This window comes from Hydra viridissima, unplaced genomic scaffold, assembly GCF_058129835.1.
Source record: "Hydra viridissima isolate aposymbiotic clone 2 unplaced genomic scaffold, HvirCarnegie_v1 scaffold_7, whole genome shotgun sequence".
Classification (NCBI taxonomy): domain Eukaryota; kingdom Metazoa; phylum Cnidaria; class Hydrozoa; order Anthoathecata; family Hydridae; genus Hydra; species Hydra viridissima.
In genome coordinates, this window is record NW_028324306.1 from 4,870,942 (window position 1) to 4,889,967 (window position 19,026).

The following is a 19,026-nucleotide window of genomic DNA, read 5'->3' on the forward strand; positions in this document are numbered from 1 at the left end:
GAAGATAGCCCACTATAGGGCAACAAACAAACTCACTCTGATTGAGGAAATGTGCCCAAAACTTATAATTGGCATGCCAAAACGTGTTGAACAGTTAAAGCAAAAGGCGTATCAACAAAATGTTAGATTTGAGCAGTAAAATGTTAGTTTTGAGCAGTAAAATGTACTTTGTAACTAATTCGCAAAAAGTCTCACGCCATGTACTTTTTAAAGTAATGCTTCTAATAGTTTTCACACCACCGCAGTTCATAAAAGAATTCAAAATATATATTTAGACATATTATGATTCCTAAAAGAACTTGAAATAGATAAAATATATAAAAGTTTATGTACGAAGAAAAAAAAAAGACGGAAATATGTTTTAAAAGTTTGTTGATAATACAAAATATCTTTTTACGTTTTAAAAGTCGAAAATTTTACTAGACAAGTTATTTACTCTAAACCACTCTTTGCTTAACTTCTTTGTAGCAAAAAACACTGTACTCAAATTTGAATCGAAAATCATTCGATATTCTCTAAATATACTGACTATCCACAGTATATTAAAATGGACACTAAAAGGGGCCATTAAAAAAAAAATTTATTTGACTTTTAAACTGATGCAACAGAAGAATTTCTGTTGCAACCTTTAGGAATGGTCTCGATCCACCAGTTGTTGGGGTAAAAGTATTTTTGTATTTCAATTCCTTCTCTAGGTACAGGCAGGTCTGTCCCAACAAATCTATGTAACGGCAGCGGTTTTTTAATTAAGTAAGCTGGAAATTGGTGATACCATCTGTATTGAATAAAAAATATCCATGACTCAAAACCAGTTCTCCGCATTACACCATCGTTGTAATACTCAGAGAATATCATCAAATCGCCGGAAGCCATACGTTTACGCACTTTATAAAATCCTCCATACGCATTATATTCAATTTTTATCTCTTTATTACTGAATGCACGTTTTAGCTTATTTAAATCAACATTTTGAATATCCTCTTGCAGAATGCCAAAATCAAAGTCGTAATCCCAAGGTATAATGTCGTTATATCTCAAAGCTCCCCACAAACTAAAGTATCAAAAAATGAAGAAAGAAAATGGTCCAAACAAACTAAAGTATTAACGTATGAATAAAAAATCCTTACAAACTGAAGCATGAAAGTTTTCAAAACAAAAATAGAAAACAGCTTTGATTTATATCATCAAAAATTTGTACTTAAAAAGCTAACGAAAGTTAGAGATTTAATAATGCTGCTATGGTTTTTTAAGGCAAAAGTTGTTAAATGATAATACAGAATTAATTTAAAAAAAATTTTTAAAGTGGATTAAGAAAAAATCCGATTCATTTTCAATAACTCTGGGAAACTGGATATAAAAACTGCACCTGGCTTCACTATAAACTTTTTCAGAATATTCATATTTTTTGAAAATTGGAAAATGATTAAAAAAAAAAAGAAAAGAAGCCTGCATTTCATGGTTTGGCTTTCAAAGTTCAATGTGGCCGCCATCTTGTTCATCTGATAAAAGAAGACTTTAATAAAAATGAGTTTAATGTATCAGAAGATATATGAGTGACTTCATCATAAACAAAGTACTTAATATCTTAAATGTCTTTTTTTTTTTGAGTTACCACATGCATTCAGATGGTAAGGATGAATAATCCTAATGATAAATCTTCTTGGATCGGCATTCAGATGATCGGGACGGCCACAAATGAGGAAAAGCGCGGGCGATTACATGTTCAACTAATGTTTTTTAAAGAAGTTCTTTAACTTCTTCGCAACAGTATAGGGTAATCCCATCTTGTTGAAATACTTTTTTTGTTTTTAACTGAAGAATGCAGTTATTGATATGTTTCTATTAATAGTTTTAAACAATTACGTTGGCATTGAAGAACTCCAGCAGTAATGTTGTTATTATTCCCATCCCCACTACCAGCTTTGATTAACGTATATATCTTTCGGTACGTATTTTTCACTGAACCCTTTAACTTAAAATTTCCATTGAATCAATGTACTGTTGATGTTTCGAAGGGTTCTTTTACAAACTTTTCAAAGTTTGGAATCTTTTCATTGAGGTAAAGCAACGAGAATTCTCATTGTAAATTACAATTATGAACACTCGATCAGCAGTTACAAGATGCGTTATCCTCTTAAGAAACAAAGGATGAAAGAATAACACAAAAAAAATCCACCACCACCAATGGAAAAAAACAATCAAAAATAAATAACCGCTACTTATTTCGACCGAAAACCCCTGGTTATAATCAGTATACATCACATAAACCATTATAAAACAGACGTAAATTCTAAATGATAATTTGTCAAGCATTTACTTTTTACCCAGTCATCCTTTTTAAAATTTCTCCACCTTCATCTTTAAATCCTTTCCCATATAAAGATGCAAAATGCTGCACTTTATTTATAGAATATTACAGGTTAACCGACATTTACTACAAAATTTCCCCATTTAACGGTTTCTGAATTGAAAAGAGGAGCGATAGCTCCAAAACAGTATTTTCTAAAAGTCTAGCTACGTTGTAAAAGCCTAAAAAAAAGTTTTTGTATGGGAATATGTGAGTTTAGCAAGCAGCAAAAAAAACTACAAGTTAAAGTTGACTTCGAATTAACAAATAAGAACTACCTTTAAGGTTGCCTTAGCAAAAAAAAAAAAAAAAAAAAACCGATGACATGACGTTTTCATATTTGTTAATATCATAAAAACAGGATTACTCTGAAGTTTTAGTCGACGAAGTTTTGGCCTAAATAAAACAAATTTTTCGGTCTCGTCCCCAATAAGCACTTATAACTTCTTTACAAGACAAGTTATCATCTTGTTTTATTGCAAAGACGTTTTAGTGATGATTGCTAATTGACAGTGTTTAATAAGATGGCAAACTTGAAATTGTTGTAACAAAAAAATCGACATAGATATCTTTCAAAAACATTTTGATCTAATTTCTTTGTTCTTGCACCAATTTATGTTCTTAACTACATAATCTTCGTTTTACTCATCTGATAGTGATCCTTTTTGTGAGGCAACGCGATCACCCTGTAAATTACAAGAAAGTGTGAAGCATCCTCGGTAGTTGATGAACCGAAATCTACGTCTGTTTCTGTATCCATTAGAAGTGGCACAAGGTTAGGATCAACAACTGCCACTATGCCTCTGAAGTAGACAAAGAGTTAGAAGTTAAAGGGGTAGAAATCAAGGATCCAATCTAAGGCTCTCAGTTATTCAATTCATCAATATCTAGTTAAGAACCTCGTCCAAGATTATTGATGCTGTTTATTTTTAAAGATTTTTTAATCTAAAAAAAACCACTATAAAGAGTTTGATGGTTAATAAGAAATTTTGAAAATTTAAAAGGTCAATTTTGATTTACAAATTACCTTCGAAATTTCGATTTACAAAAATCCTCGAATTCCCGACAAATATCCACAAAACGTTCAAACAAGTTTGTTAAGTCCGATGACAAGTTTATTACGATCATGTTAACAAATAAATAAAATACTTTAAACATTCTCGTGTTCATTTTACTCTCTATAATTCTTTATATTCTAAAATAAAAATTTTCTTTAAAACCGGTTGCGTTTGATCGATATCGTTTCTCCATATAGCGAGTTTTTTTTTTTTTAAATTTATTGAAAAACTTTGTTCAGTGTCTTGTAAACTTTTTGTTTTTAAAAATCAAACTTTTTTACATTCGTCAAAGAAGGAAACCAGGACCTGAATCTCTAGTCGAACACAAGGATGGGATGTTAGTGAGACACTAGTATAAATGCGGGTCACAAGAAACAGTATTGCAACATTTAAAAAATTGCAAATGAGTTAAAAAACAAATAAAAACATATCATGCTAAATTATAAACTTTAGAAAAAGACCTAAGATCTAAAAGATTAAGTTGTGCCTCGTGTGAATGGAAATCGTAATTCTTTATAGGTTGCAGATTTCGAAACTATTGGGAACTGAAGATATAACTTATGGTATTACTTTTGTAAAATTATCGAGGTTTAACTACCATGAAATTGTAACTAAAATTAGGCGATATTGTTAATGTTTTTAAACGTTTACCATTTTAAATTTACGTTAAACATTTATACATTAAACGTACTATTATTCATTTTTTACTCTCGGTCCAACCGCACTTTCATTCCGCTGACTGCCCACTCACAACATTGAGTTTGTAGTAAATATGTACAAAACTCCAGGGTAGGGGAAATTTTATTTCATCAAATCGGGCTAAGGAAGTTTTCCTGGGGTTCAGTGATGGTTTCTTCCTCCCATTTATTTAGAGTTTTGAACTTACAGCAATAAAAATTTACTGTTCATAGAACTTTAAAAGACCGTACAGCAGTGGAACCTCATTCAGTACCAGCTAATTGCTGTTATGTCAACTGCAAATATTCTCTGGCTTGTTAGATCAGAACAAAGAAGTTTACATTTACAGAGTGGGCCCACCAGGATTCTCTTTACTAGTAGGGCTTCCATGGACCTTGCACCTTGCTTCTGCAAAAGGCAAACACATTAAGAGCTATTACTTTCGATCATGCTTTCAATATTATGAAGACAATTTATGCTAGTGCTCTGTCAATGCTCATACGGGTTACGAAATTTTAACTGATATTAGCAACTTGTTTCAAAATTTCAAAATTAAATTAAATTCAGGTCTTTCTTTCCAGAGTCTCAACTTCGGAAAACAGTACCATATCATCTATTACGGGGTGAAAATTCCCTGAAGAGGTGAAGAGAAACAGTGTTAACGACAACGCAATCCGACTATGTTTTAACTATGTTAGTGATAACATAGAACCGGGGAAGGTCCTATTTTATCAAAAATTTCTTTTGATCCTTGTTGTGGCTACAACAGTACAATAAAAAAAATTTGCTTACGACGAGTTGTAAGGATCTTCGTTCGTTTAAAACTGCTACAGCGAAGTATTTAAAGACATTTCTTGACATTAGAAAAACTTCGAAATCAAAAAATTTCACCTGGCAAATATTTCTTTTTAGAAAGTACTAGAAACATTGGATAATTCACAGAAATTTTAAAACGAGTGATGGCAATAATAATAAATTACCACAAGTAAATGTGCTGACATCCGCAACTAATTATACATATACTAATTATAGTAAAAAAATTTGAATAGTTAATAGGTTAAAAAAAAAAAAAAAAAAAAAAAACCTTAATCGACGATGTTGTTTGGAAAAATGTAACATAATCTTGATGAATATAACTATTGATTTAATAAAAATTTTCTAACAAAGTTAAGAAAATTTTTATCAAATCAATAGTTATATTAAAATAAAGGGTCCTATATGTAGGAATAGGATTGATATTTCATTTAAGCACACTTGTTTTTTATGCGTGAATCACAAACTATCAAAAATTTGTTCCACTGCTTTTACATAAATAAACATTTCAACACATTTAAATTAATTTTACAAGTAACCCACTTTTTTACACTTTTAATCATATTTAATTAAATTAATTATACTTTTAATAATAACCTAAAGTTAGAACATTCTCATTTTATTGCTTTTTAACTAACAAAAGAAAAAAATTCTTTACCTTCCATAAGCAAGAAAATGTGTAATTTCTAACGAAGATAAAATATAATGCGTCTCCAACATCAGTTCTTTTAAATCACTCATTTCTATCAATGAATTATTGCATCTCCCTTTGGTCCGCAATTCATAAAATCCCTCAATGTTTATACTAACTAGGAAGTATACCAAAGCAACGCCAGCCGTTATGAGCAGCTTTCTCCTATAAGTTCGCATAATTAAACGCTATGAAATCTCCACACTACAAAAAACAAAAACAATCAAAATAATTTTTAGGTTTTTTTAAGAATAGAAATTCAACATGAAATAAAAGCGTTAGTCGTTGTGTGTACTATTGATAATGTAAACTATATAAAAAATTAATCTGTTTTTGTATGGAAAATTCGACAAGGACTTGTAATAATTTTCCGAGCTGGAGTTTTTTCTTAGAATATTGGTAGATAATTTTTTGGAGAGATTTTTCTGCGCCAAAGATGAAGGTTTAAAAAGCTTTAAAATTTTCTTCAACTTTTTCTGAAAATTGGCTCTTAATAAAACTTAAGAAGCTCTTAAAAGAACTTAAGCAAAAAATTATCCTACTGTTTTTACAAAATCTGTTTTAACGAAGGCGCCCAATGTCACAAAAACATCTTGGCAATATCACCTTCGAGCAAATACGTAGCTGAATAAACGAAGTATATAACGTTTTTGAAACTTTTAGTTGCGCTAACAAAATACTTCGTTCTAAAAAAAAACAATCGAAAAATGACGTACCTTTGAAAGCTTTTAAAATGAACACGCTGACTACTAAATATGTAGCAACGTTTTAAAAAAGCAGAAAACATTGATAACAGTTTAAAATCTTGGAATATGCATTGCTCAGGAAAAGATTTTAAAAACCCTTCATAACATGAAAATGAAGGACTACATGAAAGTTTTACAATATATTAACTATATATAGCTTATTTTATATATGCACCGACTGGTAATGCTCCTATTTCTCAAAAGTCAAACGAGCAAAAAAACTACCGCGGTATCCTTGCGAAAAATAATTCAGAAATTTAAAAACAAGGAAATCTCCGATTAGTTGACAAAATATTAACTGAAGATCGCTTTAGTTTGCACGCGTTTAAAAAGAGATATTTTTCCACCGGATTCCAAGCTCGACATATTGTATTTTGATTTTTTTTTTTTTTAAAAAAAAAAAAGCTATTGAATTTTGTTTGACTTAATACAAATCTTTGTTAATACGCAGTTGTTTTTTATTTTATTTTCTTTTTAAAATACGCTTACTCAAAACAGTTCTAAATTTAAAAAAGAATAGAAAACTGGGACGAGGTAAGTGGGCAAAATAACTGAAAACTCCACTAGAAAAAAGGTAAAAGCTGGTAAACTTTAACATGAATCAAGTTTTTAAAAAGAAAAGTCAAATCTATGAGAAAAGTTTGAGAGAAATGAGGCGTAGTCAAATCATAAAATCACGAAACCGCAAGTGTGGTTACTGCTTTCTGAACGTGGTCTTCATTAATTCTCACTTGTGCTTTATATCTGTAGTCAATTTTATAAACATTTTCTAGCCTAACGCTAGAAATGTCGTTACTACGATGGAAATGTTATTTTCAACGTATCACATCGTATCGTAATCTTTTCGTCGTTTGTTTCAAGCGTGTCATAAGATTTCAACTCTATGAGTTGAATATTTTAGATGTCTGTGATTCAAATTGGCGGACAAAACAACAAGGTTTTTTGCCTTGCAATAACAATAACAATTTATAAAATGAAAAGGTAATGATGAGAATTTCTAAGTCTTAAAATATTTTTATTTTTTATTAAAATATAGTATAATATAAACCAATTATACTTTTACCTTGAATCTCAAATGGCAAAGAATAAACTTTGTTTTATTAGTATTAAAAAAAGTTAGAGGACGCCACTTACCTTCTTAATCAAAACAAAAAAACATATATTGCACAGTGCCATATACCATTGATATAATATAAAATTATTATTTATTATAAAAAGTCGAGGCTGTAAAAATGAAAAACTGAAATTAATGTAAATATAAAATACCATATAAAATTTGAACTAACGCTCGACTTTTTGTCGTGCAGTTTTGAGCGTGATTTACGATGCTTCCAGCGTAAGTTACGCCAAAAAAGTTTTATGAAATCAATTTTTTTGTTTTTACGCTAGAAACAGCGTAAATCACGAGCGTAACACGTTTATAACATTGACTACTGATTCCTACCATTAAACTTTCTCAGAAAATGTTTAGATTCTTTATTTTTCTGATTGCCTATTTTTAGTACGTTAAAGGTGTCAGAATGTAAAAACAAAATCGTAGAAACCAAAAAAAAAAAAACTTCAAAAAAAGAAAGTTGACAAAACGGCTTTCAAACTAAAATATGTTCGATCACTTAAACAAGTATTTTGCAAACGTAAATCCGAGTCTCATTTAAAAGGTTATAAGCAAAATTCATCTAGAAATTGACAGTAAGTAAATAGCAGACGATGAATTAAATTACACATTTGCCTTTTAATCTAACAAGTCTGGTTGTTATGACAACAACTAAATGGCTTAAAACGCTTTTGATACAACTAAACCTATACTCTTTTTTTTCTTTCTTTCAATATCTTTATTTATTTTTTAAATAACTTTATTAAACCTTTTTTTTAAATATCTTTACTATAAGAACTTCCATAATTTACTGTTGTATACGAAAAGAATGATTTAGCAAATTTCAAATTATTCATCTTAGGAATTTTGATTTATCTGTAAAGAAAAAAAAGGGTAATGTAATTGCTGATAATTGTGCTCTAAATACAATTAAGTTTCCAAAAAAAATTAATTAACTGAAACTGTTAAATCATTAATTCTTTGTGAAAAAAAAATATATATATTTTTTTTTTCACAAAGAATTAATGATTTAACAGTTTCAAACTAAACATTTAATGACCAGTATATTTTAAAAATTATAAACATCTGTATTTTAAAAATTACTTAATGTATTTTTCTTTTAGATTGTTTTTTGGTAACCACAACAACCATTGTCTTGTTTGAAGCCTATATATATAGCACGACTCACATTGTCCAATTATTGACCACCTATTTGATGATGATTGTGATGTTCTCCATACCCCAATTTACATGTTGTTAAGTCAGAAGATAATAGAAAAGCTATTCAAAAGTTTTTTTTGTGTTTATTTCTCTTGAAAATATGCAAGTTAAATCGATTGATCAGAAAAAGGAAGAGGTAAAAATTGAGGCTCTAAAAATGAAAAACTGAAAGTTACAAGAGGCAAAAGAAATTAAACTGAAAGAGTAACAGGATAGAGAATTGAAAAATTAACTTTAAAAGATTTTGTTATTTAAAAGCAGTGATTTTTAGTATAAAGTTTATTTAAAGTTTTAAATTTATGTGTGTTTTAATTAGTTTACACATTAAAGTATTAAACAACAAGCCCCCATGAGACTTTTGTCAGTATTTATTAGATACTAAGTAATAAAGGTTTATCTTGTTGTTTTTAAAAATATTAATAGAATAAGTGATTATAGTAAGAAACATTTCTAGTACTATGTAATTTTTTTGGGAGGTTTTCTGAGTTAATCTAACCATTGGGCCCTAAATGAAAGTTTGCAGCCATTAATTGGTCAGTTTTCCCAACCTTAACATAACTAATTTGCTCTTTTGAAAAATAGCACTTTTCTCAAATATTTTTAAATGTTCTTTCTCAAGGGTCTATCTAAAGTTTTATTTTTCTAATTTAATAATGGTATGTGTTGACTAACCAATAAGCAAAATACATTTGTCGAAAACACATTTTTACCACTAAACTTTTTTGATGTATAAAAAGGTTAATGAAGCTAAATGAGCTTTAAAATATCAAAATTCATATTGTTTTACAAACCTGCACAGACACTTAAATTATCGTTAGTACTTTCAGTACCATTAAAGGGAAGTTTTAATTAGAAAAATGAATTTATAATTTTTTGAGAGACATTTTTTCTTCCAAAACATCAAGCAAAACAATAAAATCAGAAAAAAAATTAAAGTATATATAAAATGAGTTTATTTTACTGGACTTATAAAAATGGGAGCATGTTAACATCAATTAAAAATTCATTTACTGAGTTCACTTTTGCTTTTAATTTCAAATGCTAAGTTTACTTTGAAGCCCAACGTCACGCAAATTTAAAAACTCTTCAGATAAAAAATAAATAAAACACCACTTTGAAGTAGTACCTTCTTAAACATCTAAAGTTCAAAATGATTTAATTTGTTGCTATAAAAAAATTTAAAAAACAGCAATTACATGTTTTAAGACTTTTTCCCTGGAAAGAAAAGATATTTCTTAATATTTTTCAAAAACTGAAAAAAAGTTTTACTTTAACAAATTTGGTAAAAATTCTTTTTGGTGATGATCAAAATTTTATTTGTTTAAAATTTCTTTTTTTTAACAAAAACTTTAAAGGGTGTTTTGCAGACTGGTAAAACTTTAGTAGAAGTTCCCACATCTTCCATTAACTAATCAAAGATCTTATTTCCATTAACTAATCTAATAGAGAAATTGAACTACTGATTGCAGGCCTGTGTTATTAGTCAATATCTATAATTAATTTAAAGATACAGCCTAGTCTGCACTTGAACTGCATATGGATGTTTTCCAGAAATGCATCTCATGCATTTTCCAGAAATAGTACAAACTTTACTGATATGCCTACTTTTTATTCAGGTAAATACTCGTGATTAACTTTAGTCAAAATTCAGATTTGTTTTGAACAATAAAATAAAGTAAATTTTAAAAAAATCAGTTTTATAAAAGAGAAAAAGAAAAAGAAAAATTGAATTAACATGAAGAAATTTACCTCTAACAAACTCCATTGTCATTTGATTAAACTTAACTCAGTGCATTTAATAGATAAAGATTTAGATATTACTTATGTTATATATACGTATATAAAAATCTACGGAACTAGTGCACTTTCAGATTCCAATTTTTTAATGCAGGTTAAAAAAGATTAACTTTAAAATGATGAAAACTGGTTCCTTTTTTTGACAACTGCAATATATAAAAACTGAAGCTCAAATCCACACCATTTACTCAGTTTCAATTCCTAAACGCATGGGATTAGTCGGACATGTCCGAATGACTTAAATAACTCGGATAAATCCCCGGACAATTTTATCCGAAATTTCTCAAAAATTTCGTGGATACAGAATACAAAATTTTCGTTTAAGTCAGACTGTTTTTTAAAACTTACATCCGAAGATTTCGTATGAACAATTTGGATATCTGTTATTTTAGATGTAAAAATTTTTAAATTTAATATCTGAAATAATTCGGTGTTACCCGTAATTTTCATTTATCACTAAACTAATTATCATTTCTGCACATTAAAAAATGTTTGGAGCTATCTGGACTGTACTTTGTTTTTACGGCTCCTGTTTATATTTTTTTAAGCATTGGATTTATTAGTAGCTGCCTTACTTGATTTATCCGAAGCAGTTTCTTCAAATTTTTCAAGTAAAGTTTGATCACTTAATTCTAAACCTTAATAAAATGAGTTGCCAACTTTTTTTTGGTTTGTTTAAGGAGTTGTTTTTGTTATATAAAACTTTCGGTACCGTTTAATTAATGTAAAAGTAATTTGATTGGTTTTAACAGTTAAAAGTCACATTAAATACCCTTTCTTTAAAAAAGTGTAAAATAACGCCATGTAGTTATTCTTAGGTTTGCATTATTCCGTTTAGGTTTGTTTTGTTCCGGTTAACTTCAGCTGTTTCCGAATAATGGCGTAGAATTCGTTATTTTAAATACCGTTATTACGATTTCAAACGCAATCCATACGATTAATCTGGAGTCAAACAATGCAATGCGTAACAATACAATATGTGATAGAATGATACAATATATAACCAAACGATAAACTCGGGAAATTTTTTGTTTTTTTATCGATATTGGCCACCAATAATTTGAAAGCTATTAGTCTATTTTCAGCCATTAGGAATAGAATTTTTATGTATTTTCTGTCCCTTTTTATGTATTTGGATTTCTTATTGTAAGAAACCCAAATGTTCTTATGTCGATAACGTTCAGAGTAGAAAACATGTGTTGTCACGATGGCAAACTCCTTTTTTGAAGGTATTTTTTTCAAGTTTGTTGTTGCAGAAATCTTCTTAAATGTTTTTTGCGGTATACTCTTAATCAAATTGAGAACAAGAGATGCAGAATTTGTAACTCTGAAGACCCGGCATCCTAGAGAATAGACTAAGTTTGAAAGTCAAGAATAATTAATTCAAAGATTGACTTCTGAAGTATATTCAGCTTTTTTCAGAAAGTTGATTTTTTGAAAAAGTTTCAGCCCAGCTTAGAATTGCGTTTATTGTAATACGCCGATTATTGCTGACAATTTGAAACAAATTTCTACAATCGACACAAAATCAATCGCTTAAGTAAAAATCCAGACGAGACTAATCATTCCTTAAGAAAAGACTGCTGCAACTCCGTCAGAGATGTATTGAAAAAAAAAAAAAACTTTTTTTTGGAGCTGTAAAATTTTTAAAGCTAATAAAGTTTGATCACTATATAAGATATGACCATACACAAAGAAAAAATGAATCATGAAACTTTAGAAAGCTTTTGAATAGAGGTCACCATACGGAGAGACAGACGTTTTAGTAACTTTAAAAACAATAAGGTTTAAAAAATAAAGGTTTAAAAAAAGGTTTGTAAAAATAAGGTTTAAAAAATAATCATCCATCACAGCATACTCTTCCTTACACAGTATTTATTCCTTCTTAAACAATTTCTTATAAATTTCTTATAAATTTCTTATAAATTTCTTATAAATTAAACTTAAAAGCAACAAACATTTGAGACAAAATTTAACTTCCATCTTTTTTTTTTTTAATCCAGATTGAATAGAGGAATTACAGACATAAACCTCCGATAAATGATACAATAAAATATGAAGATTAGATGCTTAGGAAGTATGGAGATTATATATACGGATATAGTTATAGATTATAAAGATGAAAATTAAATGCTTATGAAATATGGAGATTAGATGATTAGGTGTTACTTAGATAGTTAGAAAAATAATCACAAATCCGAACATTTATACACAGTTGCGGTAGCAAATGGAAGGAATACAATAAAACATGGAAAGATTTCAGTTGAAGAGACAAATATTCCTATTACGACCCAACGGACCCTAGTGTAGAAGCTGTTTTGGATGAAGATTGCACAACAGCAGAAGACGAAGTTAATGTTCATGGTAATACTTTAGATGAAGAAGTGACAAAGAAAAAAAGTTAATGAATCCATAACCGAAATTTTTGTAAAGAAAGTTTCGTTGTGGATTCATTAACTTTTGATACTTTTACTAGACTACTCGTACTCTTGGCTAGACTCTTACATGTCATATGTGGATGACCGTCGTGATTTGCTCTAAAGGTTTGCAAACTACGCATGTGAAAATCAGGATGAAAAATAAATTACATAAGTTAATTTGAGCAAATGAATTCTTTGAAGACAAAACCATTACTTTTGCAATGATATTATTTGTATTTTATGATTAAGTTGACTTTTAAGGATATTGCCATGGGGCTTACACTGAGTGATAGCTTCCAGTTGAAATAATGAAATGATTATTTCTCTACCTTTCTTTTTCACAAGCCTTTTTTTGATTACTTTGTGTATTTAATAAATTGATAAATTTGTAAATATATATAACCTATTCTAAATGGGAAAAAACGTGTTTTATATATGTGATGTTTTTTTCTTTGACAAAAATTTTCCTAATCCTCATGCAAAAAACCAATAAACCAATAAACTTCAACAAATGTTCTGCAGAAGGTGTGCGGAAAGCTATCCACTCCCCCCTCTTACTAATACAAAGGTTACTCAAAAGGTTACTCAAAAGGTTACTCCCTCCTCTTATTCAAACAAAGGTCCACCGGCTTCGTTCACGCTCTCGATTGGCTGGGCCAAAATGATTTTACAAATTTGAAAAATAAACTTTTGACGGACGTCCTGGATCAAACCACAGAAGCTTTTTATTAAAGTCTAGGAATTTTATTAACCTTTTAAAACTGTTATCGATTTTATGCTTAAGTATTTCATGTTCTTATACATGTTTATTCAAGTCAACAACATCCAATTTTAGATTGATTGTCGGGTTTGTGAAAAATATTGGTTTAGATGTTTGTTAGTTAACATTCCGTAGCTTATTTTAAGTTCGGATGATTGACAATTGCAACAAAATCTAATCGTATTCATAACATATTTGAATATCACAAATTTGAAAAAGTATAAGAAAAAAAAAGAACTTTTTATATCATTTTCAGACTTTTGATTAAGAAAGAGTCTGAGAGGTATGTTTTGTTGCTAATCTCCAAAAAAATGCTTCAAAAAAATAAAAGTAGTTGCAGGCACGTTCTAAAGATCCATAAAACTCTTCATCCGCTTTATAAAATTTGTTCATGTTTTTTGTAAAAAAGTATTCTTGTTGAACTTAAAGTGTTAATATTTTAGGCTTTCGATTAGAAAGCCGACAAGTCTTCACGAGTCATAATAATAGTGAATTTATTAGCACAAATCCTAACAATCATTAAAGTACACAAAGAGACATATGGAAAAATAACTTAGAACACCTTTTTACCTTCCATAAACAAAACAAAGATCCAGTACGTAGGTAAAATGTAACCGACCGTTGGTGAACGACTGATACAATCTTTTAAAGTGTGTGCTCACTCGGAAATACACGAACAGTAAAACAACAAAAATAATGGATTGCTCTCAATATTTTTTTTACAGTTCAAATCAAAATAAAAAACAACTTAAATGTGCTGCCAAATATTTATGTTTAACACCAGAGTTCTAAAATACATTTAAATAAGAGCATTAAATAATTAATCAGCACATCAATCAACTATTTAATTAATTTTTTATGCTGATATTATATATGTTAATATATCAGATATCAGACGCGGTGAGGCGCGATGTCATTACACGATATATCAGCTCTTATTCTTATTATCATTATTATTAATAAATTCGTCATTATTATCTTTAATACTTCTATTTTTGTTTTATGTATGTAAATATATAGGTGTTATTTACAGGTGTTAGTGTTATTGTACTGTTATATTGAGATATAAGCACATCAGGATATTGACAAGTATAATTTGAGGTATTTTTGACTTGTAGTTTTGGTAACTTGACTTGTAGAGCCTTAACACGTTCGCTGCCGAGCTATTTTAAGCTATGCGTTATTTCTTTGCAGAGCCATAATGTTTACAATGATTAATTTTTGCCGAGTCTGTTTTATTCTCATTGCCAAGGCTAGAATATCAACATTTCAATAAATAAAATATTTTTAATCTGAAATAATTCTATAGTATTTTTTATTCTGAATATAACTGACAAAAAAAAAGCACTGGCAATGGGGAAGGAATTTTTTTTCTACAGTGCCGAAGTACTCGTAACACCGTAATGAGTATAACTCATTGCGGTGACTACATCTTTTCAAGATGTAATTGAGAACTTGAAAATTGTAATTAAGAAACGTAAGATGTAATTAAGAAACACAACATGTAATTAAGATACTTTAAAATGTAATTGAGAAACCCAACATGTAAATAAGAAATTGCAATATGTAATTTGAAATATATATTATATTTTCTCAATTACGACTTTCATCTTCTAAATTACATCTTAAGTTTTTTAATTACAACTTTCATCTTCTAAATTAAATCTTACGTTTCTTAATTACATCTTCCATGTTTTAAATTACTTAATGCGACTTCTAAATTACGTGTTGTATTTCTCAATTATATCTTACGTTTCTTAACTACAACTTTCAAGTTCTCACTTACATCTTGAAAAGGTGTAGTAATGTACCTTATTTGATACATTATTATTATAGTGTTTCAATTTTTTTGCACATGCACATTGGCAGTTATCATGAGTAAAAAGGTAATTTATATTTTGTTTTCTTAATTCTAAATCGTTGTGTTTTTTAGACTAGAAGCTAAAATATATTTGATAACTACATCATACTGTATGTTATTAAAAATGTGAAAAAAAATTTGAAGTACACAATAAGATGTTTTTTAATACATTAAAAAATATTTTAGTGTGCACTTCGAATTTTTTACACAGTATACTAGTTAATGTGTTTTATAGATGAGTAATTTCTTTTTTATAAATAGACAATTTATAAATTTATCTATCTCCTATTAGCTCAACACAGATATTCCACAATTGGATCAGCACATATAATAATGGAAGATTGTGAGGATAGTGAAGATGATGATATTAAAGATTCGGATTCATTTTTCGCTTATACTACTACGTCTTCGAGCTTGACTGCATCAGAATCAGGTTCTGAAGATATTAACACTGAATAAAGTGATGACAATCAGTACACAGACGTTCATCTAGCAGCCACTGCAGAAGATTTTTTAATGCCGCCGAAAAGAGCTAGAACAACGGGTGGTCCATCTAGAAATTTAAACCAATGGAAAGATGAGCCGAATATTGTAAAACAAATTGAATTTACTGCCGTTCCTGGTTTGAAGATATACATGGAGAGCAAGAAACCATTAGATTTCTTTAGACTATTTGTTACAGAAGAGCTTATAAATATGGTAGTTAAAACTAATCGCTACGCAACGCAAGAAATAAATAAGCAGCGTCCCCTCAGAAGAAGCTCACGTTTTAAAGATTGGAAACCAATAAATTCAGAAGATACGCGGCAGTTCCTTGGAGTTCTTCTTCATATGGGGTGTGTCAAAATGCCATCTTTAGAATACTATTGGTCTAAGAACAGTCTCTATAGATTTCCCTTATTTTCTAGAGTAATGTCACGAAATAAATTCCAACTAATATTACGGTTTTGGCATTTTATTAACAATGAAGATTCGGGTAGTGGACGCTTATGTAAAATTATTTGACTTCTTGATCACTTAAATAATGCAGTGGATAACATCTACTGTCCTAATAAAAATATATCAATTGATGAGTCAATGATGCTTTGGAAGGGACGTCTTGTATTCAGGCAGTATGTGAAAAATAAAAGACAAAAGTATGGTATCAAGTTCTATGAGCTTTGCGAATCAGATGGTATTGTACTAAAAGTAAAAATCTTCTCTGGCGAGACAACTCTCGATAAACATTTGTTGGGTCAAACGGGAGCTATTGTTTTAGATTTAACGGAAAAATTTCTGGGAAAAGGTTATCACCTGTACACCGATAGCTTTTACAGTTCCTTTGAATTAACAAAGCACATGATAAATCAAAAAACATATATTTGTGGTACTTTAAGTACTGACTGAATGTCAAATCCAAAAGAGTGTACAAAAGCAAAACTGAAACAGGGAGACGTTATAAGCAGAAGCAGAGAGGGTGTAGTGGTTGCTAAATGGAAAGACAAAAGAGACGTGGTAATGATTAGCAACATGCATTCGTTGCAAATGATTGAAGTAATAAACAGAAGAGGAGAGAAGAAAATGAAACTTAACATTATTAAAGATTACAATCAATATATGTCAGGAGTAGATAGGGCGGAACAAGTGGTATCATATTATGATTGCCTAAGAAAGACAATCAGATGGTATAAAAAAGTAGCACTTCATCTCTTTGATACTTTTTTGTTTAATGCTTACTGTCTAACAGCAAATATGGGGTAGATCAAACAATTTCCTTGCTTAAGTTTAGAGAATTAGTTGTTACTGATTTATTGGGTGAACGTTTGAATGAAGTTGTGCCTCGAATTACCAATAATAGCTAGCTTCCACTACTTGTCTTCAATACCAACGAATGAAAAGAAAAAATTCCCAACCAAACCTTGTCGAGTCTGCTCTAAAATAAAACGTAAAGAAACACGATATGAATGTGCTTTTTGTGAAAATAGACCTCCGTTATGTATCGGCGAATGTTTCAGAATGTATCATTCAGCAGAATAGGTTTACACTTAAATTTTCATGAAATAAAATAAAATTAATATTAATGTTTTATTTTTATCTGTTTTAAGCTATTTCTGTCTTTATCAGCATTTAAATTAGGTTATCTAGATTTTTAAATTATGTAGTTGCGTCATTGTGTAATTCATTGTGCACAATGAATATGTAGTTCAATGACTATATATGGCTCGTTGTGCATAATTCATTGTGCACAATGAATTTAGAAATGATATTTAAATTGTACAAGCGGTTGAACATTATGAGAAAATATACAGCAAACATAGAATTTAGTTGTTTTGATATTACAAGCTATTTCGGCAATGAGTATTGTTATAAAGTTCGCGGATTTGGTGTCGCAGTACGATGGTTCGGGTGAATTTTCAGAATGGATACAGAAGTTGGAACTGGTAGCAAAACTTCAAAAAGTTGACGAGCTGAATGTGGTGCTCCCCTTATTTCTTTCTGGCGGAGCGTTTGCCGTTTATCAAGGACTCAGTGATGAGATAAAAGAAGACTACAATGAAGTGAAAAATGCACTGACTACTGCCTTCTCTGCTTCTCCGCTAACAGCATACGAAGAGTTCGTGAATCGTCGTCTTAAGGAAAACGAGTCCGTTGACGTATATCTCGCAGAATTAACAAGGCTGAGCAAGCTAATATCGTCTCACGTAAGCGAAGAGTGGATAAGGTGCGCATTTATTCTCGGATTACCTGACGAAGCAAGAAAACAAATCCAAACAGCACTCTCGATATCAACAATGTCGCTGCACCAGATCGCTGAAAAAGCAAGAAGTTTGGTAATCTTGCGTTGTAAAGAATCGTGTTTTGTTAGTCGCGTGAATCTTGGTGCTATTGGTCCAAGAAAGGTTCCTCAAGGAAACGGAAAAAAGACCATGACTTGCTACCGATGCGGTGAGGAGGGACATATCAGTCGAAATTGCAGCGAAGGAATTGAGAAGAAGAAGTGTTTTGTGTGTGGAATGGACAACCACCTGGCCCTGAACTGTTACAAAAAGTGTACGAACTCAAAAAACATGGAAGGGAAGCCACCCGTCTATGCGCGAGCAGCTTCCCACGAAATATAAAACCACCAACTCTCTGTGTTTATGTCAATGGAAGAAAAATAAAAGCATTGTTGGATACTGGATGCTCGAAATCAATTTTAAGTCGGGATATCGTAAACGCAAAAAATGTCAAACACGCAAGACAAAAGGTCGTGATGATGAATGGAAAGTCAATTGAAGTAAAACACCAGATTGTTGTTAATCTTTCTATAAATAACACTACCATCGATTTGGAATGCCTGGTTGCCAACATTGTCCCCGAATATCAAATGCTACTTGGTATGGACGCAATACGACGGCTTGGAGGTGTCCAAGTTGGGAGAGACGGCGAAACCATAAACTTCAATGTGGAAAAACTATCTATCAGTGCTACTGCAGTCTCTCAAGAAAAAACGAATGAAGTATCCTCGCCTACTATTCAAAAGCTGATTGATAAAGACTTCGTAGCAGAATTCAAAAATGGT

The 19,026-nt window shown here is 30.1% G+C and overlaps 1 protein-coding gene and 1 long non-coding RNA gene across 8 annotated transcripts; one reads left to right on the forward strand and one right to left on the reverse strand.

The window, feature by feature from the left end:
* Nucleotides 1-357: 357 nt before the first annotated feature.
* On the reverse strand, nt 358-14,579 carry LOC145184834 (ribitol 5-phosphate transferase FKRP-like). Of its 7 annotated transcripts, none has more exons than XM_090094157.1 (4): nt 14,195-14,579; nt 6,130-6,273; nt 5,555-5,791; nt 358-1,051 (listed from the first exon to the last, which is right to left on the reverse strand). In XM_090094157.1, the coding sequence occupies exons 3-4, from the start codon at nt 5,764-5,766 to the stop codon at nt 592-594; spliced, it is 672 nt and encodes a 223-aa protein (XP_089950283.1). In that variant the 5' UTR covers nt 5,767-5,791; nt 6,130-6,273; nt 14,195-14,579; the 3' UTR covers nt 358-591. The 7 variants fall into 7 exon arrangements, with proteins under 7 accessions (XP_089950283.1, XP_089950288.1, XP_089950284.1 ...); XM_090094162.1 differs by lacking the exon at nt 14,195-14,579 and adding an exon at nt 10,397-10,677; XM_090094158.1 differs by lacking the exon at nt 6,130-6,273 and having other exon boundaries at nt 14,195-14,404.
* LOC149885752 (uncharacterized) lies at nt 7,854-8,943 on the forward strand. Its single transcript, XR_016454552.1, has 2 exons — nt 7,854-8,320; nt 8,551-8,943. It is a non-coding gene; the product is annotated as an uncharacterized LOC149885752 (long non-coding RNA).
* Nucleotides 14,580-19,026: the final 4,447 nt, after the last annotated feature.